The 26,544-nt window shown below is 46.6% G+C and overlaps 3 protein-coding genes across 6 annotated transcripts in view; all 3 read left to right on the top strand.

Moving 5' to 3' along the window:
* LOC132473199 (heterogeneous nuclear ribonucleoprotein L-like) overlaps positions 1-5,028 on the top strand; it is a 26,325-nt gene extending 21,297 nt beyond the window's left edge. Inside the window, exons 12-15 of the mRNA XM_060073215.1 lie at positions 154-211; positions 1,470-1,568; positions 2,528-4,239; positions 4,298-5,028. Coding sequence (XP_059929198.1) covers positions 154-211; positions 1,470-1,568; positions 2,528-2,583 — 213 coding nt within the window. The 3' untranslated portion in view covers positions 2,584-4,239; positions 4,298-5,028. The remainder of the gene's footprint in view (positions 1-153; positions 212-1,469; positions 1,569-2,527; positions 4,240-4,297) is intronic.
* A 4,982-nt stretch (positions 5,029-10,010) lies between these two features.
* Positions 10,011-14,589, top strand: LOC132473204 (glutathione S-transferase P-like). The gene is made up of 7 exons (XM_060073219.1): positions 10,011-10,135; positions 10,312-10,347; positions 11,737-11,843; positions 11,977-12,064; positions 13,534-13,637; positions 13,910-14,011; positions 14,243-14,589. Coding segments are annotated over exons 1-7 (627 nt in total). The 5' UTR covers positions 10,011-10,134; the 3' UTR covers positions 14,432-14,589.
* Positions 14,590-15,117: 528 nt separating this feature from the next.
* Positions 15,118-26,241, top strand: cdk1 (cyclin dependent kinase 1). Of its 4 annotated transcripts, none has more exons than XR_009529271.1 (9): positions 15,118-15,275; positions 15,792-15,834; positions 16,220-16,376; positions 18,284-18,407; positions 18,845-19,015; positions 19,319-19,482; positions 20,234-20,375; positions 25,637-25,852; positions 25,929-26,241. XR_009529271.1 is itself a non-coding variant. In XM_060073218.1 (8 exons), exons 2-8 carry the CDS (start codon positions 15,798-15,800, stop codon positions 25,748-25,750), a joined length of 909 nt encoding a protein of 302 aa, XP_059929201.1. In that variant the 5' UTR covers positions 15,118-15,275; positions 15,792-15,797; the 3' UTR covers positions 25,751-25,920. The 4 variants fall into 4 exon arrangements, 1 of the variants encoding a protein (XP_059929201.1); XR_009529270.1 differs by having other exon boundaries at positions 25,637-25,877; XR_009529272.1 differs by having other exon boundaries at positions 15,154-15,271; positions 25,637-25,877.
* Positions 26,242-26,544: the final 303 nt, after the last annotated feature.

Genomic DNA, 26,544 nt, shown 5'->3' with positions numbered 1-26,544 from the left:
TATCTTTACATATTATATATTTATATTTACAGTTTATTATTATAATACTTATCTTTGAACAGACCGAACATTTCTCAACTACTACTTAGCCTGTTAGCTGCTCAGCGTGCTAAGTGCATAGCCTCTTCACGCAGAGGTGTGTTTTCCCTGCAGCTCTGCGAGGAGCATGACGTCCCCGGGTTCGTCAAGTTCAAGGTCTTTGACGCAAAGCGTAAGTTGACAAATTATTGTTGCTTTCTCTTGATGCTATTTGACCACATTTGGTGATTTTTGCATATAAATCAACTTTATAAACTTTTTAATGCCCAACATGACCGACTGATCTTCAATGTGTCCAGGCCTGTATGATGCTGTTGGCTGTTTCCCAAATTGAAGGTTGCAGCCTTGCTAGAACACTTCCTACATATTGTTATTGGCGACAGTAATTTGTTTAAACACCAGGTACATTCATTCTAAAACAAATCAATCCATGCAAAATATAGCCTACCATTACGATGCAAAAACGTTAGGAAAAATAACGCAGAGAATTGTTTTGCATTTACATGATTGATCTATTGATCTATAGCAATATGGCACAAAATATTTCAGACAATGTTCAAATAACGTCTAGCTTGTGTAAAGCAATGTGTATCGCTTTCCATACGCAATTTTTAAATACCCGCGCAGCGTGTGAACACAAAGGATTGTGGTTTGGCTCGTTGAGGATCCATCGATGCATTCTTGAAAATCTCGGAATACTCGAAAAAAAGGCTGCGAGAGGGGCGCGAATTCCCGAGTGTTCTCAACATTTGAACAGTGTTTGTCGGCGTTCTTTGACGTAGCGTCCTTAAAAGGGAGGCCGTTGAGCATGCTTCCTTCAGATTGGGAAACAGCCATTGTCTTGTCTAAAGGAACCCCCACAATGCAACACTCTCTGTGTAAACGTTTCAGGATGTAAACGCGACACCTATTGCGTCTCTAACGACCTGTTATCCAGGTCGTTAGGGACAGACTTTGTCTCTCCTTGTCGTTAGGGACAGACAGTGTCTCTAACGACCTGTTCTTCTGGTCGTTAGGGACAGACTGTGTCTCTAACGACCTGTTCTTCTGGTCGTTAGGGACAGACTGTGTCTCTAACGACCTGTTCTCCTTGTCGTTAGGGACAGACTGTGTCTCTAACGACCTGTTCTTCTGGTCGTTAGTGACAGACAGTGTCTCTAACGACCTGTTCTCCGGGTCGTTAGGGACAGACGGTGTCTCTAACGACCTGTTCTCCGGGTCGTTAGTTACTGCGTCCCTAACAACCTGTGCTCTGGGTCGTTAGTTACTGCGTCCCTACCGACCTGTTCTCCGGGTCGTTAGTTACTGCGTCCCTAACAACCTGTGCTCTGGGTCGTTAGTTACTGCGTCCCTACCGACCTGTTCTCCGGGTCGTTAGTTACTGCGTCCCTAACAACCTGTGCTCTGGGTCTGGGCCCTCTGCTCCGCAGCCTCCTCCAAAACCATCTCCGGTCTGCTGGAGTTCGACAGCAAGACCCAGGCGGTGGAGGTGCTCACCGTCCTCAACCACTACCAGATCCGGATTCCCAGTGAGTCGCAACCACCGCCACTGGTTTTGGTTAGATTTGGGACTGTGAGAGAGAGTCGCTGGGACACTGCTCTTCACAGCAGCCTGGGGCATTGGGGAGTACTGGGAGTCCTGGGAGCACAGTGGAGGATAGTGGAAAGAAGGCTGTGCAAACTACTAACTGTCTTTCATAATTAATCCCATGTATTTTATTTTACTATCACCGAGCGCCCAGTACCAGTTAGAGAGGACAGCTCTGGCTCTGTCTTGCACTGAAGACATTTCCCTGCCCTGGTTTCTAAAACCACACCTCTATCCCTGAAAACGTGCACTGATATGTACGGTGTACATGTCATCAAGGAACCGGTAAGGGTGGGACAGTACCGAGACAGGTCATTGAGGAGCAGGTAGGGGTTAGACAGTACAGAGACAGGTCATTGAGGAGCAGGTAGGGGTTAGACAGTACAGAGACAGGTCATTGAGGAGCAGGTAGGGGTGAGACAGTACAGAGACAGGTCATTGAGGAGCAGGTAGGGGTGGGACAGTACAGAGACAGGTCATTGAGGAGCAGGTAGGGGTGGGACAGTACAGAGACAGGTCATTGAGGAGCAGGTAGGGGTTAGACAGTACAGAGACAGGTCATTGAGGAGCAGGTAGGGGTTAGACAGTACAGAGACAGGTCATTGAGGAGCAGGTAGGGGTGGGACAGTACAGAGACAGGTCATTGAAGAGCAGGGAGGGGTGAGACAGTACAGAGACAGGTCATTGAAGAGCAGGGAGGGGTTAGACAGTGTGTGTGTGCGTGCGTGCGTGCGTGCGTGCGTGCGTGCGTGCGTGCGTGCGTGCGTGCGTGCGTGCGTGCGTGCGTGCGTGCGTGCGTGCGTGCGTGCGTGCGTGCGTGCGTGCGTGCGTGCGTGCGTGCGTGCGTGCGTGCGTGCGTGCGTGTAGTGATTAATCTCCTCCACCTCCTATCTCTTCTAGACGGCTCCAACCCCTACACACTGAAGCTTTGCTTCTCCACCTCATCCCATCTGTGAACCCAGGAGGTAGCAGGAGGAGAGAGGAGAGAGGAGAGAGGAGAGAGGAGAGGAGCGGGAGGAGAGAGGAGAGAAGAGAGAGGAGAGGAGCGGGAGGAGAGAGGAGAGAAGAGAGAGGAGAGGAGCGGGAGCAGGAGGAGGCGCAAGAACCTCAAACAGAAAGAAGAATCCCAGCACCCAGGAAGATTGTGCAGTGAAGAGCAGAAGATGACTGCAGATGAACGGACCAGTAGAGACAAGTAGAGACCAGTGGGGTTGATGTTGGTGAAGGTGGTCACAGTGGTTTGCATTTCACTGACACAAAGAAAACAAAGTTCCGCCAACGGCTGAGACACTGTTTGGTTTAGGCGGGGGAGCAGGACTACATGTCACTGATGAGGAGTTGACCTGGTGGAGTAACACGCTACGAGGGCCTCGTCAATCCAGTGATTCACCCGTCAGGGACCGTCAGTGGTCCATGGTGTGTCCTCCAGACCTGCGGTGTGTGTTAGGGGATCAGGAAGGTGGAGGAGAGGTTTTGATTGACAGACAGAGCCACTGACGCTGACCAATAGAATCGCGGATGGATAAAGTACTATCTTCTCTATAATTATCTTATGAACACGAATATTTGTGTTTTATGATGTAAAGTTTACTTCTTGTTGAGACAAATATACTTGAAAGTTGTGATCCTATGTTATATTTACGGAATGAAATTACTTCGACGCATTATTTCTCTGATTAAGTGTGATAAACTTTGCGTCGGTAAAATGTTAACCGATCCCGTACTAATTGGTGGTTGATTATTTTCAGACGCAAGCTAGTAAGCTTAGCAGCTAGGTGTGTGTGTGTGTGTGTGTGTGTGTGTGTGTGTGTGTGTGTGTGTGTGTGTGTGTGTGTGTGTGTGTGTGTGTGTGTGTGTGTGTGTGTGTGTGTGTGTGTGTACACATGTGACTGTTTGTTTGTTCTTTACTGCAGCGATTCTGAAGATAGCTTTGTTTCACGTTTTGAGGAGGGAGGGAGCGATCATTCTAGATCAAAATCGAGAGTCAACCCTGTGTTTTCGTGTCTGTGCGTGCCTCTATGTGTTCACGTGTGTGAGTGTGTACTCGATGCATTTAAAAGAAACACACACATCACAGTGTTGTGTCGTGTGTGTGTGTGTGTGTGTATCAGTCTGACAGCCAGTCTGGCATTTAGCAAACGCTATCACCCTAAGCGTCTTACAATAAGTACATTTGTCAGAAGAAAGAGAAGCAACAATATATCACTGTGGGCACAGTAAGAATTGTCATTGAACCAATTGCCAAGCACTAACAATCTCTAGGTTAACCCATTCCCCGTGTGCAACAAAGACAGCTAGGATAAGACGCTACACAATGCTGAGTACTATTTTTAAGTGCCAGGACGTACAACATACAATAAGTGTGTACGGTTGCTGAGGAACTGAGTCCGGACAGGACTGCTCCACTCTCTTCCTACCCAGTGTTACATTAAGGTGTGCCCACTCAGCCCCCGTACGAACACCAACACAGCATGAACTGTTGGCCCCCGCACCCACGCACTCCACTGCAGACTGTACTCACACAGCAGCCGACTGCACCAACCAGTCCGTCCAGCTGTCCCTGCTGCTGTCGGCCCGGGCAGCCCGCCAGCGCCTCTGGTCTACTAGACCAGGTGACCCTGCTGCTGTCGGCCCGGGCAGCCTGCCAGCGCCTCTAGTCTACTAGACCAGGTGCCACCGCGACGGCTGATCACAATCGCAGATCTTCTTCCAAAAAAAACCCACGTTGGAGATGGAAATGTTGGATTTCCATTTCCCATTCCCGCATTGGATGAGCCTACAGATGGTCAAGTTTAGTTTTAAGGTTAGAAATGGTGACGTTTAAATATGTTAGAGATGATTACGTTTGGGTATGGTTAGGTTTCGGTATAAGTTAGGTAGGGTTAAGTTAAGATATAAGTTAAGAGTTAAGTCCAGGCGTTGGTTTGGTGTGGTTTGATTAAGGGTGCCCCTTCCAAAAAGGCAGCAGTGCATCATGGGAGTATATGCAGAGCTGTGGTTGGTACACCTGCAGACCTCAGAGACAATATTTGACTATCTTATATTACACCGTTTGTTTTTAAAGTCATGCAGCATGCGGACCTTCATTTGCACATTGTATGAGCACCTGTACCTGCATCGCTGACGAGTGCAAGCCGTTGTGTGTTGATGTGTGCTCAGACAGCTCTCTGCAGTAGAGCGGGCCCCTGGGATCAGGGGCCCGCGAGCCAGACGTGGTCTATACTCAGCGGGCCGAGCACAGGCTTAACTCTGGCTGTTTGTGTTCAATTCTGTATTTTCTCTGTCGCCTGTTCTGAGTTGATGCATATTTATTGTTTTCAGTAAGGACAAATTAATGCAAATACAAATGGATTGAGACAAAAACAATGAACTACTTAAGATATAAAGAAAATCTTGTCGTTTTCTGCGTCAATGTCTTTCAATTTTAACGAAGGGGATAAATCTGAGCGTGAAATGTATGGTGGTTGGTTCTTTGGTTTGAAAATGAAGAGCTGGTATGTATTCATCATCATTCCCAAATTAATCCATGAAGGATATTCCCTTGTGTCTCCTTGAGTGGACATTAATATTCCCACCCAAATTATTAACTACTAGGATTATTAACCTTTCAGCCAATCACTCAAAAGTTGCTGACTCATGACAGAATCACATTTTCGTATCATCTGATATAGAGGCCGCTGTGAGGTCATGTGTGGTCCCCAGGACTTCATCAAGACCCCCAGTGTGACTTGACCCCCAGGTCTTTACCCAGACCCCCTGCATGGGGGTGGCTGGTTGCTTTGCTCATGGCGTGGCGACTGTAGAAACCGTCCTGCACGCCACCTAGCTGGCGGCCAAACCCCGACCATGGGGCTTTAATGGCTCCTCCACACAAAGGACCGAGGGTGGTGATGTTGAATCCGGTTTATTGTAAAGTGGGTCAGTAAATAAACATGCCAACGGTGCATTGTGTGTGTGTGTGTGTGTGTGTGTGTGTGTGTGTGTGTGTGTGTGTGTGTGTGTGTGTGTGTGTGTGTGTGTGTGTGTGTGTGTGTGTGTGTGTGGACGGCTGGTTTAACCTGTTCTGGCTAAAGCCCAACACACACCAGCGCCGAAGCGTCACGTCAACAAGAACGCCCCCATTATTTCGGACGTACTAGCCCACACCGGCAGCGGCTAGACGCGCGTGCCTCCCCGCCATCCTTCACGCCACTGTTCTATTCCCAAGCGTCGCCGCCCCTGAAAAGGCGCTTTTTAAGGCTGTTCGGTACATCCCGGCTTGATACAAGGTCCTATACATATTATGGATATTAACTATGTCTATCATTGTAAGCACAAACAGAGGATTATGGGCATCGGGCCTGTATATGTAGTCAAAAGTAACTGGTAAAACGTTATGGTAGCCTACACCGACTAAGTTTGGTGATCTGTTTCTTTTCGAAACGTATCACAACGGTGCAGCAGAGCGCCGCTTCCTATTGGTACTAGGGGCGGCAATTGGCGCGCGTGAAATGCGCACCGCGGCGCTTGGGCGCAGGTGCGTGGCCGGCTTTACACACTGATACTCAATGTGCAACAGGTGTGCAGCCCCACCCAGCCCAAGAGTCCAATCAGACGTGACCAGGTGAGGCCGCTGAGACCAGTCACCTTACGCACACACTCCCAAAGAGACTGACTGAGGTTCCAGAGGGACCTGAGGGAGGTACTCAGTTTGAACCACAACACACACCTACGGCCATGCCCACCCCCCTTGTGTTCAGGCTGTTTCTCTGCAGCACCGTGTGTGTGTGTGCGTGCATGTGTGGGAGTGTGAGTGTAAAACAAAGGGTACTTAAATGTCTTACATTTGCTATATAGTAAATGATTGATGAGTTGAGGTCAAGGACTCAACTATAGCAAATAATTTATTTGCGGATTGGATTTTTTCCCATAATGTGTTGGAAATGGGAATGTTAGGTTGGGTTAGGTTAAGTTTAGGTTTGAGGGTAGAGATGGTTTCGTTTAGATATTAGGTTAGAGATGGTTAAGTGAAGTGGTTTAAGTACTAGGTTGCAGTTAAGTTTAGGTCTTATGTTGGAGGTAATTAAGGTAAGGTATTCGATTAGAGATAAGGTTTCGATTTTAGGTTAGAAATAGCTAACCTAAGGTATAAGGTTAGCGATAGCTAAGTTACGGTATTGGTTGTTGTACAACCTATGCCTGGCTGGTGGTTGTACCACCTGGTTGTTCCCACGCTCAGGGCCGGCGCTCCCTAGACGCGAGCTAAGCGGCCGTTTAGGGCCCCCTACTGCCATGGGGCGCCCCAAGAGCGCTTTATTCTTATTCTTCATACAGCTCATATTATCATGAGAAAACAATGGTGGAATTAATTAATTAATTTTGACTGGGTCTGTCTGTCCCATAGACTGTAAAGAGGTCTGATCATGATAACCTTAAATGACCTGATTCTGGCTGACCTGGCAACCCTACACATGTAGTAAATATAACGCTCTGTGTTTCTGAGAGGGCAACGACCTTTGTCCGACATCGCCTCTCTCCCGCTCTCTCCCCCAGGGCCGGTTCTAGCCCTTTGGTAGCCCCAGGGGAGATTGAGTTTTGCGCCCCCTGTTCCCATAGCGAGCGGAGCGTTGCCTGTTAATTGACATTACTATATTAAACATCACTGAAGACACATATTAACTGATTTACCGTTATTTTGCTTCTTTTTTTAACCCACTTATAGCTTTACTATACTACGTTGCAATTAAACAATGTGTGAAGCATGGACAACAAACAACAGAAAAGTTTCAGAATATACATACATAAACACATAAACATACATGAACAACCTCCATACATAAATGAAAGATGCGCAAGGATATTTTACTTTAAATCAACTATTAACAAATAAGCAAAAAGGATCAAGTCTAATAAATAATAAAAATGCTACAAAGAATGTTCAAGAATATTTAACAAATTACGACAATGGATGAACTCCATAAACTGTGCAAAAGCTCTTAAGCACACTGTAAGGACCCCTTTACGTGTGCCAGTTTATCAACCATAAACTGGATTAACTGTACACTCAAACTAAAAACAAAAGTGCTATGATGGATACTGTACATACCACTACAAAATTAAAAGAGGGCAGTTCTTTCCCTATAGTTGAACAGTTGTATCTGGAATTTATATTCACCCAGTTGACGCAGCATTAGAATTTGACTCGTCTAGACTTCCTCATGGCAAAAACAGCAACAATGGTACTAGTTGTACTTACAAAGTTCAGAGAGAGGTGAACATGAAGGATCAGGGGTGCTTTCTCCTGCAAGTGCTGGGCTCTGCAAATATTGCCTGAGTGCATCTGGCCAATTAAAAAAACACTGGTCATTTTATGTTTACATACATGTAGGTTATCTTTGAAGTTATGTAAGCTAGTAATATGTGGCAAGTGGGAGCGTGTCTATGTTCCCCGGGTCCTATGTTCCCCTCTTTGTATGAGACTGGGGAACATAGGACCCTTTTTAAAAAAAAGGGTCCTATGTTCCCCGCTTTTCCCAAAAAGGGTCCTATGTTCCTCGCTTTTCCCAAAAAGGGTCCTATGTTCCCTGATATGTATGTGACTGGGGAACATAGGACCCTTTTTTAAAAAAAAAGGGTTCTATGTTCCCCGGTCTGTTAATTTTTCCACCATTACTGCCAAATTCCGGCCGAGATAACCACCATTGCATGTCTTTACCATTTGTGGAAGAGGGAGAGACGTCGGAGAACCTGACGCAGTCTATTCATACGCCGGTAAACAAACCCCGAGAAGCCCAATCCCTACGAGAGCTCCCCGCGCTACGGCCATCCGGAGGCGCACAGAGCTTTTGGCGGTGATATTATTATACAATTGTATTATATTATATACTATTATATAAAGAGCTCCGGGAGTAGCAAACTGCAACAATCACTTTCTCCTCCATGCTGCAGTTCACCCCGGACTGCACTGCACTGAGTTGGCCGGTTGAACGCTGATTGGCTGTTACGTTACACGTGTCACTCAGTGGCCACGCTGTTGAACGCCGATTGGTTGTCATCACGCGAATGTCGCGTCAAAGTTTAAATATTTTTAAAGATTGATAGATTGCGGGGAACATAGGACCCTTTTCCCAGAAAAGGGTCCTATGTTCCCTGCTTTTCCCAAAAAGGGTCCTATGCTCCCCGGTATGTATGGCTTCAGGGGAACATAGGACCCTTTTTGGGAAAAACGGGGAACATAGGACCCGGGGAACATAGGGATGACCCCATGGCAAGCTAGCAAAGTAGGTTAACAGTCCCTAGCTAGTGATAGCTGAGTGGAAGCAATATTAGGGGATGCACAATACTATGTAGTTTGACACTATAATGGCTGAGGTCACTTACATCTATACTGGGCTTTCTTTGCTTCTAATTGTTTGCGTTTTCGTCCCTGCACGCCAGAAGGTTTAGACTTCTTCATTTTGAGAATCAATATTATGTGTGTCAAGCTTGACGGTTATGCAGTGTGTAAGCTTTACTTTGACTGTTTCAGTGAGTATACTTAATAAGCAATAAAATAATTGCAGCTAATAATGCTCAAAGAGGTACGGATAAAAATGCAACTGAATGCATACAGTTGCTTGTTCTCTGTGTCAAATCTACTCTATCAACCGCAAAGCAGAGCCCCAAAATTATCATGCTTAGGGCCCCCAGGTGTACAGGGCCGGCCCTGCCCACGCTACTAGTTTTTACTTTTCCGCCTTTGTCTCAAAAGTTGCTGACTCATGAGTCATGACACATCTCATTTTCATACGATCAAATACCAGCCGCCGTGATCTCACGTCTATACAAGCTGGCTGCAGGTTAGAGGTCAACTGCCTGTTGCTGCAGACTGCGACACAAGACAACGGCATGCATCATAACTCTAATAGTAACGAATATGGCTACATAGATACAGTTCAGAGAGATAATGTACCATAATGTAAGGTTCTGGGTTAGATTCCCCATGACGTCCTAACGCCTAACCTTAATGACCTGTGTCTGAACGTGGTTTTAGATGAGCTTGTTAGATAAATGGCTAAAGTATCTCCCCATCAACAATATAACCTCCAAATATATTGATTATCAACTTTTTGTTGTTTAAGTAACATTACTTTCAATGACTATAACAACTGTACGCATCTTCCTTCAATCCATTGTTATACACTTCCTGAATTTTTCGAAACCAGACAAATGGTGGGCTTTTATTGTGAAAATCCCAGCACGCTTGGTAGATTTCCGTGGCTTGACAGCGTTGCGTGACAGCAAACCAAAGCAATTCATACTGAATTCATACTTTAGACAAGGAGAACCCCTCCTCTGGTTGTTTGCTCACTCACGATGACTCGACACAAATCATTAGTGTGTGGGGGAGGGATTTAAGGAGAGAGGGAGGGAGTTGCTTGATCGTCTCATTCCCTCCTCTTGAGGATTATATAACCCGATCCCCGCTGACACACTTTGTCATTCGCCCCCTCAGACAGCGACGACAGCACACCAGACCGACTCTAACCAGTAAGTGTATAGAACCTGAGATATGTGCCTCTACATTGGGTTAAGATCATGCATGCATCTTGTTTATGTTCTGCAAGACACGTGTTGCATCGTCTGTGATTTGGTAGAGAGTGCATGATTCCACAATGTTCGGCTGTTCTCTGAACTTGAACTTCCCTCGTTTCTTTCCCCTGCAGTGCCTCCATACACCGCCACCTACTTCCCAGTCAAAGGTATTTTCACTTTATATTTTCAATCATGTTACAAATCTGAACCAAAATGGGCCGCGACTCAGTCAGCACGGTGCAGACCATGGACCTATTAAAGACGGTGCAGAACGTTTCCGCGCGTCGTGTGATTCCGGGTTGCTCTTGTTTTGGAAACGGATTTTGTGTGCGTATTTGCAAGTAGACCGTTTGCTGTATAAAATATATCTGTTAATATATTGTTGGATAATTTAATGTCAGGAAGATGTGTTGGTTTGTACCTGTGGTTTATGCATAACGATATTTTCAAAGCTAGGGTTTCACTTCCCGAAAACTGACTTTTGTTGTGTGAGCATTTCATGAAATAATTCGTTTCTTATTATCACCTAGATCAGCGTTTCCTAAACTTCCTTTTTGGGGAGCCATTTTTTTTAAACTACAAACCCAATATAAAAAAATAGTACAGTACTATCAAAAACATGCTAATTGTTTAAAGTATTTTTTAATGTTCATGCCGAACAGGTAGGCGTGTGTTTATGGGCAGCTATTGTTATCAGCAGTCAATCAATCAATCAATTTGTTAAGATAAACCTCTATTAATTCCCCAGGGGAAAAAATTGGGTGCTTCAGCAGCAAAAAGTAAGAGTCAAAGCTGAAAATGTAGAGATAGATGCCAAATTAGTGCAAAAGTATTTCTGTAAAAAAATAGTTTCCCTTTTTTTTTTTAATTTATTTTAATAGGCCTATACAATTATTTGGCGACCCAATTTAAAATTCCCGCGAACTAGTCTTGGGGAAAGAATGACCTAGATCAACTGCTACCCAAGTTCAATTTAAATTATTTGAGTATATGCTAAACTCTGGATATTGTTTTCATCGCAAAATGTCGCTTGAGGGTCGTCTCGTAACGCACTTAAAAACAAATAAACCGCTAATAATCACAATAAAATCCGTGCAAAAGTGTTATCGTGTTTTATTTTTGGAGTGTTCACATGATGAGATTTTTAGTATTCACTTTGCCTTCGGCGAATAATTGTTAAATTTCACCCGTTCCTATTTTTTTTATCAATTAGTCCAATCCAAAAAGTTAGATGATTAACATTCTCTGTGGACATGCTCTTCAGAGATTGGATGGATATAGTGACTCACTTATGGCATGCAACCCTAATTAGAAACCCTTGCTGTAGATCCAGGATTATAATGGCATGGGTTGTGCGTATTTTTGTCATGTTTAATGTTCTAGTGATTTCCATGCATCACGCTATATCTATCGTATCGTAATACAGTATCATTTCAACTGAGCATATCCATTCCCTCGTGATCTGACCGTCCGTTGTGTTTACATTGTGATACTTTAACGAAGTTTAAGTCCCCTCCAGCGCTCTCCTAAATTGGTTTCTGCGTCTGCGTTTCCAGGCCGCCTTGGCGCCATCAAGATCATGCTGGCCGACAAGGGCCAGGAGCTGAAGGAGGTGCTGGTGGGCATGGAGGAATGGCAGAAGGGGGACCTGAAGGCCACCTGTGTGAGTAGACCTTCTCCGCTCCCTGGTGGACCAATCACAACCTCCAGTGATTGTTTGACCTGTATATCTTGTATGGAGGCTTTTTCTTCCCAGGTGTCTTAACCCGTGTGTCTCCTCCCTGTCGTTGGTTCAGGTGTTCGGCCAGATGCCTAAGTTCGAGGACGGAGATCTGGTCCTGTTCCAGTCCAACGCCATCCTGCGCCACCTGGGCCGTAACCATGGTGACGAAGCCTAACGAGCATCCGTCTTGGCGTAGCATAACGAGCATCTGTCTTGCTCTTCTAAACCAACCGTAACACACGGTGGTACCACCGTGTGTTACGGTTGGTTTAGAAGAGCGAGACAAATGATAAATGCATTATTTATTCAGAATGGGGATTATGTACCTGCTGTTGTTCCGGGGTAATGTGACCGGGGGGAGGAGCCTTCTGAGGAGCAAACACCTTGACCGTCGGGGTAATGCGCGTCACAAAAGGGCCCTATTTCAACACCAGGTGTGTGACCAGGCAGCTTAACCAGTGGACTGTTACAAATGGTAGGCGGATCAATCCATCGTACGTCTGGGGGGGGGGGGGGGTGGGACACTCCCACTGGTGATGCTCCTAGCGGGTTGATCGTGTAAAGGCTCCTCCCCTCACACCTGGTGGTAGAACCGGGGCCCGTCTAGAGAGGATGGATAGCTACCCAATCACTTTAGCCTGGCTATTGCCTGGGGAAGCAGCTGCTGTCATTTTCTTCAGCTCAAGAGGCGTGATCATTGGGCCTAGTTCAACTGACTCTGTACGCAATTGAGAAGACAGCTCGGTGATTGGCTCCCGAAAAAACGTATCGGAAGCAGAAAGAAATGTATTGCTCTTCTGCAGAGCGAACTCAAATCGCCGGCAGAATGGGCAGGGCTACCCAGTCTACCATCACTAGGCTTCATACAGCCTCACACAAATGGTGTGTTGGTCTTACTATGGCCCTAAAAGACAAACTGCAGGTTGCTCCGAATAGGTTAGTCAGGGTAGTGCTGGGGCTCACATCAAGGGATCACGTGGGTAAGCTCCAATTCCCACCGCTGGGCTGGCTCCCCCTGGAGGCTAGGGCAGCTCAGCTGCAGCTCAGGGTGGTCCATAATGTTTGCAATCACAAGTCACCGGCATACCTTTTTTTAAAAATCACTTCATAAGGAGTAGGGATGCCCATGCTTACCACACCAGAGCTAGTAATGCAGACTTGTACTTGCCTAAGTTCAAAACAAACATTGGTAAGTGTACTCTCAAATATAGTGGTGTGGTGAACTGGAATAAATTACCTTTGAAAATTAAGAGCATAGACAACTATCCATGTCTTCCTCCATGTGAGCAGTTGTCTGTTGGTGTTTGTCTATGAATGCACTTTAATACAAAAAGTAAGGGTTAGGGAAGATTATTTTATGTTTAGCCTCTCGTAGTCTATTTTTTTATGATGTTTAATGTTTTGTTTTATTTGGATATATGTCCTGTCTTGTAACATCGGGGATCATGATGGAAATAAGTGCTTGCACTTGGTCATGTTTTTCTTATATCCCTTGGATATGTCTTTTATTCAAAATAAATCAAATCACATCAAAGGCCAGAGCAGCCTCCGGTTACCGCGGTGACACTGGCCACAGACTAACCCGACCCTGAGCTGATGGCGTCTGCGTGTTGGTGTTGTCCGTCTCCAGGAGCGTACGGGAAGGACTCCCGTGAGGCCTCTCTGATCGACATGATGAACGACGGCGTCGAGGACCTGCGCTCCAAGTACATCAAATTAATCTACCAGGAATACGTGAGTGGAGACGCGCCTCAAAGGGCACCTATTATCCTCACTGGGTAGGCTGGTAGACTGATCTGTCCGGCACACATCTAGGTGGACACAACCACTTTTGATGTCAGAAGAGGCAAACTTTCAAAACGGCTTGTAACGGCTAATCACACTCACACCTGTTGGTATAATAAGGGGCCCTTTTAATAGTTTGATACAATATGTTCAATACATTGAGTACATGAATACATTACGGTGAGTATGTGATCATGTTTTGCCTCGGTTGTTTATTTCAGGACACCGGCAAGCAAGCGTACCTCAAAGACCTCCCGAACAGCCTCTGCAAGTTTGAGACGTTCATGGCTAAAACCAACTCCGGCTTTCTGGTCGGGAAAGAGGTGAGCAGCTTTTATAATGCATTTTTTTTTTGTGGGATTATTATTATTATTTATTTATTTTTACAGTAGAAATGCAAAGCATGTTTTGTGCTACCAAAATCCTGATTCGAATTTAATTTGTTGTTTTTGATTCCCATTTTAAAATCAGTTGGAATTTTGTCCATTTCCAAATTCAAGTCCTCCTTCAATCACAGCCTCCATGCTCAGTCTTCCCCTGTGTCTGGCCCTCAGGTGTCGTTCGCGGACTACAACCTGTTTGACCTGCTGTTGAACCACCTGGTTCTGTGCCCCAAGTCCCTGGATAACTTCCCCAAACTCAATGACCTGGTCAAGAAGATGTCCGCCCGGCCTAAGGTCAGGGCCCTGCTGGACTCCGAAGCCTTCAAGAAGATCCCCATCAACGGTAACGGGAAGCAGTGAACCCACCACTGGACCAACTGTCAACCCCCACGTGGAAACGGGAAGCAGTGAACCCACCACTGGACCAACTGTCAACCCTTCGTGTTCGATGACATCACTGCATAACTCATGCTCTTTTATAAACCATCTACCAATAAAAAAGATTTACTTTGTCTCTATTCAACTTTGACTTTACTTTCGTGTGTGTGTGACGTGTGTGTGTGTGAAAACAATGAAATGGTCATCTTTTTAATGATCATGCACAATGATTAATTTAAACTTCCATTAGTATGCAAAGTGACATTTATGCCTATAGTTCAAATATTTTTTTATTAAACTCAAACTTGTTGAGGGGAAACCTACATGAATTCATATAAAATATAATTATGTAAATAAGGTTACAAGGCAACTATTTATATAGCCTCATACGTTCCAAGCACAAAATACAAGTGCCACTTTCTGGCAGCATTTGCAACGGCTGTGAAGGAACTTTTGTGGTTGTGTTTAAACTTATGTACAAACGCATCGATAATCACATTGCATTGGGATGACACGTGTTACACTTGAGTGGGGTAACTAGGGCCTGACGTATGATCGAAAGCGGCGAGACTCGTATTACTGTATTTACGGTAGACCTCAAGCCAATCGCGGGTCTTCTTCGCAGGTCACGGGGACGACGCTCCCCTTCTCTGATTGGCCCTTTTGAAAGGCATCGGGACGGCCGATTGGCCTCTTTTTTTGAACCATCGTTGGCGGCGTCCATTTCATACCAGTCGTTAGATTAGAGACGTCTAGTTAGAGGACTCTGAGTCGTTACATTGCTGATTTTATCCTGTTTCTTCACTTCATCGAGTCTCAACCGCAGGTAACTTCATTTTGTTGCTTAAATACTTTCTGGTTAGTTGTGTGTCGTTAGTTGAATGTGTTGCAGACGATGGCTGTCGCTGTGAAGGCAAGACTTCTGAAGTGATTAATAGATTCCATTAATATAAAATCTGATCACCTTAGTTAAATCCGATTGTTTTACAATAAGATCTAATGAGTTCACTCGGATGGATGTAAAATTAGACCTGATCAGACATTTAGTGTGTGTGTGTGTGTGTGTGTGTGTGTGTGTGTGTGTGTGTGTGTGTGTGTGTGTGTGTGTGTGTGTGTGTGTGTGTGTGTGTGTGTGTGTGTGTGTGTGTGTGTGTGTGTGTGTGTGTGTGTGTGTGTGTGTGTGTGTGTGTGTGTGTCATTAAGTCAATCCAGTCCAATTTCACCCGTCTGCATCATCTTAACTAATGTGTGGGACAGCAACTCCATGGATGGTTGTGTGTCTGAGTGTTGTTCAGCGAGGATCTCCTGCTGATGTTTCACCGTTGTGTCTGCTTTATTTCAGTAAGCTATGGATGACTACCTGAAAATCGAGAAGATCGGAGAAGGTAAGGCCCGACGCTCGTCTTATTATTCAGATTCATTGACACTCAAGCGATGCGTTAAACATGGGTGGGTTTGAGGTGACTGACTTGTCATTCCTGTAGATAGTACTATTATATGTATTTTACTACCTCTTATACATTTATTTTAAAATATGGTGTTGAAGTTTGAAGGGTAGTGTATAAATATTGCCTTATAATCTTATTTAAGATCCTAATTAAGTGACATTGGGATGTTCAGGTTACCCAACTCGAACATGTTTGCGTAGTCATCAACACGACTGAATTATTGTATTTTCTTACGATATGATATCCCTTCCACCCGGACAGATGACAATTACACCACTGCAACAGTTTATCCTTACACCCACACTGTGTTGGTGTCTTCCAGGGACCTACGGCGTGGTCTACAAGGGCAGACACAAGAGCACGGGCCAGATCGTTGCCATGAAGAAGATCCGCCTGGAGAGCGAGGAAGAGGGGGTCCCCAGCACGGCCGTCCGCGAGATCTCCCTGCTCAAGGAGCTCCAGCACCCCAACGTGGTCCAGTACGTCCCCCCCCCAGACCCCCGGTTCCAGCGCACTCGAGCTAGTTTCTCCTGGGCATCGCGTTGCGCAGTTGTGTGGGTACGGAGGTCGGCTCTGATTCAGAGGCTAACGTGATTAATGTCGACCCGCGGGTGTCTCTCCCAGCGACCCGGACGGTAGAGCAGGTGGCTCTTCAAGCCTTAGGCGCAATCCCATTTCTACCCCTTACCCCTTCCCCTTACCCCTCCCCCTTGTTTTGAAGGGGTAAGGGGTAGAAATGGGATTGGGCCTACGGCAGCGTTACGGCTGCGGCACTTCTTGGCCGCGGTCACCGAAGCAGATAGGTTCCACTCTAATCAATGAGACCGTTTCCACCGGGCGCGGCTGCAGAACGTCTCAGCAGCGTCCCAGGAGCGGCTCGCCGTGCCGCAGCGCTATCATTCCGTAGCATTTCTATTTTTGCCGCAAGCCGTTGCTGAACCGCGTCAATTTCAACAGAGCAGATCGAGCAGGGCAGGAAGTGAAAAAGTAAAAGCCATAGAGCATCCGGTCAATTTTCAAAATAAAACACCATACTCGGCTCATGTAGCCTATCACAACTTCACATCAACATTATTACGTCATGACCGGTGGCACCAGGTCAACAGTCAATCAATCAAAGGGTCTCAGAGGGTTGGCAACATGGACGACGAGAGACTCATTGTCGAAGTTCCGCAACATTAAGTCATTTATGTACCAAATTATCCTTTTTATAAGGACAATGGCCGGAAGGACAAAGCGTTGCATTTAATTGCAGTAGTTTTGGGAGTGGAAGGTGAGTACATTAGGTTTAGGATTATCGCAGCCGTTCTGTGCCGCAGCCGTAACGCGGACGTAACGCGTCCGGTGGAATCCCGGTGTAAGGCCCAATCCCATTTCTACCCCTTCCCCTTACCCCTTCAAAACAAGGGGGAGGGGTAAGGGGTAGAAATGGGATTGGGCTTTAGTCTTAATAATGCGGACAACGCTTAACCGATCTCCGCCGACGTCATTGGTCGAAACCAAATAAACAAGGCGAATGAAGCTGAATCGCTCTTCACTGAGGTCTGAGCTCGTCCGCCGTCAGACTTCAGACGTCAATCTGAAGCCTGACTTGTGAGACTAGAGTCACTTTATTTTTTTCCCATGTATCTTTGTGATGTAAAGAGGATGGGTTTCGCTGCAGAAGTATGATTTGGATCTCGTGGACCAGAAGATGGAAACGATAAGCCACTGACTCGGCAGGCATCTATGAAGATACAAGGAGTAGTTTGTTAACTACCCAGCTCCTGTTTTATTCTCGTCTCAGCTCTGTAACGAGCAGCTTTTTCTAAACGGAGCTAATAAATCAAAAGCCACCGAGGAGACGACTTTTTGACCAGAGGTGATTAATGCGCTGCCCGCTGTCCAAGTCGAACCAACCAGCAGAATAAAGGCTTCAGTCAGCCTCTTGACGCCAGGGTGAGGAGGAGGAGGAGGAGGAGGAGGAGGAGGAGGAGGAGGGACGCTGGTCGTGGATGGGTTGTCGACACGGATCTGCAAACGGAAACCGTAGTCAACGCAGACCCGTTCACCGGCCTCGTTTTACATCCACAGGAAAGTGAAACGAGTGCAGTTCAAATCATTTAAGATCTGCTGCATCGTTTGTGTGTTGGTGGAAGCGTTGTCATGGCAACGCTATCCATGCGTAATTCAATATTACGTAATGGAGTGGGAAATTAAAAACCTGATGGAACAAACCTGTGTGGTGGTCGTCCTTGCGGTGTGTTAGAGCAGTCTCTCTGGACCGTCCTGTCCCCTGTGAGGCCTTCCCTGCGTCTGCCGTGTCTCGTTGGGACTTCAGGGTGAGGGCGTCCCCCCGTCCGTCCTTCCCCCACTAAACATCCAGGACTCTTTCTCTGTGTGGCAGGCTACTGGACGTCCTGATGCAGGAGTCGCGCCTCTACCTCATCTTCGAGTTCCTGTCCATGGACCTGAAGAAGTACCTGGACTCCATCCCGTCCGGCGAGTACATGGACACCATGCTGGTCAAGGTACGCCTGGGAGAGCCATCTGTTACCACTGGACCCTAGCCTGGCCCGACTGGCCCCTAGCCCCTTACCGGCCCCTATGCCCCCCTGCCTGGCCTGACCGGCCCCTAGCCCTCGAATGGATCTCCTGTATTCACAGCGAGTAGAGTAGTAGAAACAGATGCAGTAATCTGAAGGAATCAATCTTGTTGTTGGTTTATTGATTTTTGTGTGGATTTAAAGCTTGTACTACACGGGCCTGTTTTAGTGATGGTTTTACGAGCGAGTGTTCCTCAAGGCTCTCAGGTTTTCCATTTTCTTAGCGAGTGATGGACTAGTCATCTGCGGATGACATCATCATCTCCAATAGGATAAATAATGTGTCAATGGAAAGCTTGGTCCAGTATGATCCAGCCCTTCACACACACCCCTCTCCTCCCCCCCCCCCCCCCCCCCCCCAGAGCTACCTGTACCAGATCCTGGAGGGCATCCAGTTCTGCCACTGCCGGCGGGTTCTGCACCGTGACCTGAAGCCCCAGAACCTGCTCATCGACAACAAGGGCGTGATCAAGCTGGCCGACTTCGGCCTGGCGCGGGCCTTCGGCGTCCCCATCCGCGTCTACACGCACGAGGTATGCGGGCCCAGAGCCCTAGGAGGGCGGGGCTACGGGGTCGGAGGCGGGCCCAGAGCCCCGGGGTCGGGAGGGCGGGGCCTCGGAGGCAGGCCCAGAATTACAGAAGACACCAAGAGTGTGTGTGTGTGTGTGTGTGTAGGTGGGTGGTAACCATTGAAGACTCACCGGAAGAGTGCTAAAATACAAACGGTGCAAACTGCTGCGTCTGTATACAAGACATGGCCCTCAGTGACGTGACCGTTGGCGTTCTGATGAAGATGTTGTGCCTCTGTGTGTGTAACCCCCCCCCCCCACCCCCAGGTGGTGACCCTGTGGTACCGGGCCCCCGAGGTCCTGCTTGGCTCGGCGCGCTACGCGACGCCGGTGGACGTGTGGAGCATCGGCACCATCTTCGCCGAGCTGGCCACCAAGAAGCCCCTGTTCCACGGGGACTCAGAGATAGACCAGCTCTTCCGCATCTTCAGGTACGGACCCCCCCCTCCTTCGGTCGGCACGTGGTGGACGAGCCCGCCAGAGCCTCACGTGTTCTGACCCGTTTGTACCGGGCAGCATGTGACTCAGGAGGTAGAGCGGGTCGGCTGGTCACCGGAAGGTTGCTGGTTCGTTCCCCGGCCCTTCCGAGTGTGGAGGTGTCCCTGAGCAAGACGCCTCACCCTAACTGCTCCAGACGAGCTGTCTGTCGCCCTGCGTGGCTGACTCCGCTGTCGGAGGGTGAATGGGTGAATGGGAGGCAGTATTGTAAAGCACTTTGAGTGACCACTTGTTAGAAAAGCGCTGTTTAAATGCAGTGTTTTGGGGTGGGTTTGTTCGGTCAGAAGGGAGCCAGGCGATGTTCCTGTAATTCTGACCACAGCCGTGTCTGTACCCTCCTCGTGAGGTCTGGGGCGTTCTCTAACGTCCGTCTGTCTGTCTCCATTCACTTACATTCCATCCCGAAACGTTGCACTAAACTCACTTTTAAGTTGTCTATTAATGATTCAATGTCCAACATTAAAAGTCTTACATTAACACAGAAAACGTATTTATTAAACAAATTACTCTGGATGAAAAAAAAAAATATATTCTGCCATGCATGTGTGCTTCTGACTTCATTGGCTTGTTCTCTCTCTCCGTCTCTGCCCCTGTCCCTGTCTCTCTGTCTCTGTCTCTTTGTCTGTCTGTCTGTCTCTGTCTCTCTCTGTCTCTGTCTGTCTGTCTCTCTCTGTCTCTCTCCAGGACCCTCGGGACCCCCAACAACGACATCTGGCCAGAGGTGGAGTCCCTGCCCGACTACAAGAACACCTTCCCCAAGTGGAAGGCGGGGAACCTGGCCGCCATGGTGAAGAACCTGGACAAGAACGGCCTCGACCTGCTGGCCGTAAGTAACCACGGCGATGACGGGGTCTGCTCCTAATCCCAGCTGGGCTCTCATTGGCTGGTTCTAGGTCCCCTCTTGCAGGGAGGTTTTCTGATTGGAGTGAGTGGTTTAGCCCGGGACAGACGGGAGAACGGGTTCAACGTGTAGATGTTCAGACTAGGGGTGTGCACGTGTACACGTGTAACCGGTTAGTCAATCATAACCCTTTAGGGTTATGATTTAAATCATGATGATTTTAAATCATAACCCTTTAGGGTTATGATTTACCATTGTTTCAATGGGAATCGCGATGGTCTATACTTTCAACATAAAGTTTACATATTTATAATTCGAAATTCGTCCCAGCCTTTATACCACAGATACTATAGGGTCTATAGCATATAACTGCTTTTTCTGATTACAGTTTAATGAAACGGTAAGCTGACACAATTAACACAGCAACTGCAAATTAACCACACAGAGATAACCATGGCAACCGGTCAAACAAATCTCTTTCTTGCAATCATTCTGCTCGTGCATCTGCCGTGTTGATGAACAAATAATCCCCCTATAGCGCGACTGCAGTCCACTTTAAAAACGGTAATGTAAACGGTTAACCGTGTACACGAAAAAAAAAAAAAGGGGTCGTGTAACAGTTTAAAAAAATTTGTAACCGTTCAGACCCCTAGTTCAGACTGAAGACCTGACTCCGCAGAGGGATCCCTGGGCCGATGCAGAACGCTAGCATGAACGAGACAAAGGGGGCATAAGATTAGGTCGTTGGAAAGTAATGCATTACCGTATTGACCAGAATATAAGATATTCTGGTCAATTGTATTCTGATTGTATTCTGGGTCAAGACCTTTTGAAAGTAGATCTGTATTCCCATCTTCCTGGTGATAAATACGTTTCATTTGACCAACTCTTGGGTTCGGTGATCTTCGTGGAGGTTATTTTCTCTGTCTGCGCGCACTAGGGATGGGTCGGTCGTGAATGATTCGTTCGCAACGAACGAATCCCGAAGGCGAACGTCGAGAACTGATTCCCAAAACAAGAGAACTGAATCTTTGATTCTTTTTTTCTTTTTTTTTTTTACATGAAACAAAAATATGGTCACGTTAATAAAATATACAAACAAATGCGTGGTTCGGTGCGGCGCGGCGCAGCTAAATTACGGCTGGCGTTTCGACCGCCGACAGTACCCTTATGGAGGCTGTGAAAAATCCTTTATTGGCGCCGGTACCCAATACTTATAAGCAATGGGGGGGGATGGGGCAGAAACCTGTGAGATTCCCTGTCAAATTACGTAATCTGATTTAACTAACGAATCAAACGAAAGAATCGTGATAGTGAACGGAACTGAAAGAACTGATTCCCGGGAAAATAATCGTTTTGCCCATCCCTAGCGCGCACCCCTCCCCCTCCGACAGTAGAGCGTCCTGGATGTTCTGATCTACGGTTGGGCGTTCGTCTACAAGCTTTCATCGTCCGATTGCGCCCCCTAACAATTTTTTTTTTTCAGCTGATTTATTGCATTATAAAATTGCGGTTTTATTTTTCAAAAAAAAAATCGTACAATTTTTTATCATGGGGGTCGTCAATATCACCGTTTCACTGCAACTACTCCTTTTATACTATTTTCAGTTGGTTTCATTGAAGCCGTCTGGTCAACCTCTGACAATTCAACACATCGTAACTAATAAACCTAACTTCAAACCATTGAACAAATCTACATACTTGTTTCTTCAATAATATCTAAACGCAATTTCGATAGCTTTTATACTTTTTTCCGAATTACAGTTTTAGTTTCTTACCTGCATAGTTTTCAGTTGCTCTCATTAGCCGCGTTTACATGGACACATCTGGGGACGTATTCACAAAACATTTTATCTTACCGCTAGGAGTGCTCCTAACTCGCGCTAAAACATTTTACGTAGGAGTTTTCTTAAAAGTTATTCACAAAGCCGCTGAGACCTACTCTTACTAAGGATGAATCACTAAGAGTGACGCGCCGTTGCTATGGATTACGTCAATTCTCGTGCACGAGTTTAGAAGCGGTCAGTTCGGTGATCGGTTGTTCAGACGAGCCCACTAAATCACCGAAGAACAAGGAAATAGCCTAGGCTAGAAATGAATTCCTATTAAGTAGTTATAGTGCAGTTAGCGGAATACACGCATGATGACAATTTTGTGCAGACCACGATAATGACGTTGTAGCCTGCACGTTCAAGAGAAATAAAAAATAAATAAAAATACGTAAAATTTAAAAGAAAATAAATGTTATGAAGTACACAAGTGTTGACTGATTTGTGCCACGGTGTTAACCTAAAATGTGTTTTCAAAGTGATCCCTAAATGCCGGTCCACTCGGTTCCACACGGCCAAATTCATTGTCATGTTGATCGCCATCATCATCAACATCGTCTGGCTGTGGAATGTTCCTCTGCTTGCAGAGGTTGTGTAGAATGGCACATACAGGGATGACTGTGCTTGCCCTCTCTGGGGTGAGGCGTATTTCGCCGTGGAGGACATGAAACTGACGTTTCATCTGCCCTATTCCTCTCCACAACATTTTGTGTATGTTTGTGTGCTCTAGCATATATGGAGGAAAACAGTAAACAATAATAAATATGGATTCAACAAATAAAAGGCGTCAAAGAGCCAATACGATGTGTTTTACGCATAGGACTAAGCGTAATCTGCGTAATCACTTACATGTTATACTTAAACTGTGCTCCCGGTTGTGGATTGAGGTAGGGTGTCTAGAGCCACGTTTTGCATGGATAGTCACTGTCTCCCAGCAAGTGACACCCGACTGGTACATCTCAAAAAGCTGCCTCAGACCGCTCACCATTAAAATGCGCAAATCATGGGTAGCTGAAGATCCAGGCCACTTTGCAACAACATCCAGTAGGCTATGTTAAAATTTGCATCAAAAACAACCTGCGTGTTGATGGAATGCACTTTCTTCCTATTGATGCCGCAATTATTTTTATGTGCGTCCCGTCAATAGCACCGACCACACCGGGCATACCTGCAATTGCCATGAAGTTGGCTTTGATCCTGTGTAATTGTTGAATGTCCAAAGGAAAGTTTATGGCACGGCTGACTGATGGTTGCGATATTTTTAAATCGTCATCAGCATTGCAAAGTTGCAATTCCCCTGTTACTAAATAACGTAGTGTTGGCAAACATTTTATTTCGGGACTAATCTGATTATTCCTGTTAGTCGGGGATGTTATTGCATCGCGCACTAACTCCACAACAAGTTTAATACCCTAACATTTCGTCTCGCAGGCATTTTACGATTCTTTGTGAATAGGTCTTACTGCGTTAGGAGTCCTCTTGAGGACTTTTAAGCTCTCCTAGACTTAGGTGCTACTTTTAGGCCTAAAATACTTTGTGAATTGCTCTTAGTGAAAAAAGTTAGGAGTCCTGAATTTAAGAGTGACACGCTATTTTTAGGTGTTACTCCTAAATTTGCCAGTTAGGACCTACTTTTAGCCCTAAGATCCTTTGTGAATACGGCCCCTGATCCGCATAGATTTCTATGCAGAATAGAAAATGATCATATATACGCCTCATACGGAATACAATTATCTGTTCGGCATAGAATTCAATGCCGAATAGAAGAGGTGGTGTAGTCCGTTTTAATCGACACGTATACACTTATTCCGAATAGATTGGGGTTTAACTTGGAGCAGCTGCAGAAGTTCCCAATTGGTCCACTGAGCTCCGTCTGTACTTTTATGTGCACCGAACTTTCTGTCAAGGAGGGTGGATTTATTGCCTGATTCACGTCTTTGTTCGTAAGTAGTCCGGTTGCTAAGCGACGGGACATGGGTGTTTATTAATGACGTGTTCGAGTATCGTAATGTCCGCGCACGTCCGAGATAACTGTAAATGAGTAGGGTACTACTAGTACTTTTGCAGGCTGAACGTTAAAATACTTAACTTGGAGAGACCACTCTCTCCCACCAGTCTTTGCTGCGGACTCTCATTCAAATCCCTCTTGTTTGCGGCGGAGGTGGGGGTAGATATAAAGATGGGACGTAGCTGTGCTGTCCTCCTTCTTAATTGAAGGAGCAGGCGGAGAAAAGCTCTCTCCTGCTGTGCTTTCATTAAAATCAAATTCACAACGCCAAGTAGTGATGAGACGTCCATTATGACGACGCCGGTCCAGAGATGTGTCAAGTGTGCGCGAGAGACATAACGGACACTTTTGTTACTACAGTACATTCGGATCACATTTTAGGAACAGATCTAGTCCGCATAGAAATCTATGCGGATAAGATGTGCCATGTAAACGCGGCTATTGATTTCCGTTGACGGAACACTCGCGCGATGGCTCCGCCATTCTCTTAACGGAGAGACTTTTTCAAAGTGACATGCCGTGGAGTGTGATGTAATTTCTCCGTGCGAGCAGAACGGTAGGTTTCGAGCCCCTCTCCGCTCTTGCCAGTGAGTCAATACGGCAGGTCAGCGCTACAGAGTGCGTTTCCACCGGTGCCAGTTAACTTCAATTACAATTTGCGGTGCTTTTTAAGCTGTAAAAGTAGCCAGCACACCACAGCGCGGTTTTTCCGGCAATAAAATAAAAATAAAATTGCCTTTTCGGCAACTTGAGATGATCGACTATGGAATCCATCTATCGTCGACAGTTGATAGAATCGACCATCGGCCTATCCCTATTCTGATCCTCACACAGCGCTTTGAAACATCATGATTTTTACAAAATATTTTTTTTAACTTGAAAAAGGGGGTTTTATAATTGGGGCAATACGCTAGAAACTGGAAATCCTTCCTGCATGTGAACGAGGTTTACACCTCTCTCAGCCCACGTGGCTACGCTAGGATACCGTAACCATGGCACCGTAACCCGTGGCGTTGCCAGGCTGTCTGATCGGCCGCGGGATCCGACAGGGATCCGACGGGCTGTGATCTCGCGGGCTGTCGAGGGTTCTAGCTCCTCCGGTTCTGGTGGTCGGGAGCTGTGTTTTGGCTCGAGTAGGGTTTGAGATCAGACCCGGCCTTCTGTAAACACGGAGGGTGTTTGAACAGCAGGGCGACGTTCGACTCCGAGGAGCACTCTGAGCGCGGAACGGCCTCGACTTACTTGTTGTCGTATCGCCGCTGCCTCGTGGGCAAGGCAACACTCCCATCGGCCGTCGGTGTAAGAGGATCCTTCACAGACCGGTTTTGGCAGGATCAAATACAAAGCGCACCCCCCCCAACACACACCTGTACTCGTTGTCTAACACGCTGTCACTCCTCTGTCCGTAGAAAACTCTGATCTACAACCCGCCCAAAAGGATCTCGGCCCGCCAGGCCATGGCCCACCCCTACTTTGACGACCTGGACAAGTCTACGCTGCCGGCCAGCTCCACCCAGATCTGAGCCCCGCACCTCCACCATGATTTGAGCACCATACCTCCACCCAGATTTGAGCCCCCTACCTCCACCCAGATCTGAGCTCAGCTCCTCCACCCAGATCTGAGCTCAGCTCCTCCACCCAGATCTGAGCTCAGCTCCTCCACCCAGATCTGAGCCCCCCCCACCTCCAGCAAGACCTGAGCCCCCTCACCCCCACCCAGATCTGAGCCCCCTCACCCCCACCCAGATCGGAGCCCCTCACCCCCACCCAGATCTGAGCCCCCTCACCCCCACCCAGATCGGAGCCCCCCAAGCTCCACTCAGATCTGAGCCCCCCACCTCCACCCAGATCTGAGCTCTATTCAGCACCGCCCGATTCTTATCGCAGCCCCGACCGGGACTGAGCCCAGCTCCTCGCCTCGCAACCTTGTTTCTTTCAATGTTTTTGGAGTATTCTTGTAAATATTTTAATGGTTGTTTGTTTCATAACCTAGTAAAGTTCCTTTTTAACCATAGCCGCTGTGATTTACCTGTTTCTGATTGTTGGTTTGGCCGATGGTGATTGGTTTAGAAATTAGTGTTTTTCACATATTTGTTCACGTATGGTTTTCACATATGGTTTCTTCTTCCACCAGCTGTAAACTAATGACAAGCCTAAGAAAGATGTCTGCACTATATCAACCTCATATCCATGATCTGACGAGACATCCAATTAAACACTCCGTTAGATATTATATTGGGGTTTCATAATTTTGGTAATATTCATTTATATATATTTATATTTAGATCTTCATTAATGATTTACTAAAATGCTATTA

The sequence above is a fragment of the Gadus macrocephalus genome, chromosome 15, assembly GCF_031168955.1.
Source record: "Gadus macrocephalus chromosome 15, ASM3116895v1".
Lineage (NCBI taxonomy): Eukaryota > Metazoa > Chordata > Actinopteri > Gadiformes > Gadidae > Gadus > Gadus macrocephalus.
This window is presented reverse-complemented; position numbering and strand designations above follow the sequence as displayed.

Bases quoted from the DNA above. Each gene is read 5' to 3' on its own strand.
- LOC132473204 (XM_060073219.1), top strand. The intron at 10,348-11,736 runs GTATTTTCACTT...CTGCGTTTCCAG, and splicing joins CACCTACTTCCCAGTCAAAG to GCCGCCTTGGCGCCATCAAG. The intron at 12,065-13,533 runs GTGACGAAGCCT...GTCCGTCTCCAG, and splicing joins CCACCTGGGCCGTAACCATG to GAGCGTACGGGAAGGACTCC.
- cdk1 (XM_060073218.1), top strand. From the start codon at position 15,798: ATGGATGACTACCTGAAAATCGAGAAGATCGGAGAAG. The intron at 19,016-19,318 runs GTATGCGGGCCC...CCCCACCCCCAG, and splicing joins TCCGCGTCTACACGCACGAG to GTGGTGACCCTGTGGTACCG. The intron at 19,483-20,233 runs GTACGGACCCCC...GTCTCTCTCCAG, and splicing joins CAGCTCTTCCGCATCTTCAG to GACCCTCGGGACCCCCAACA.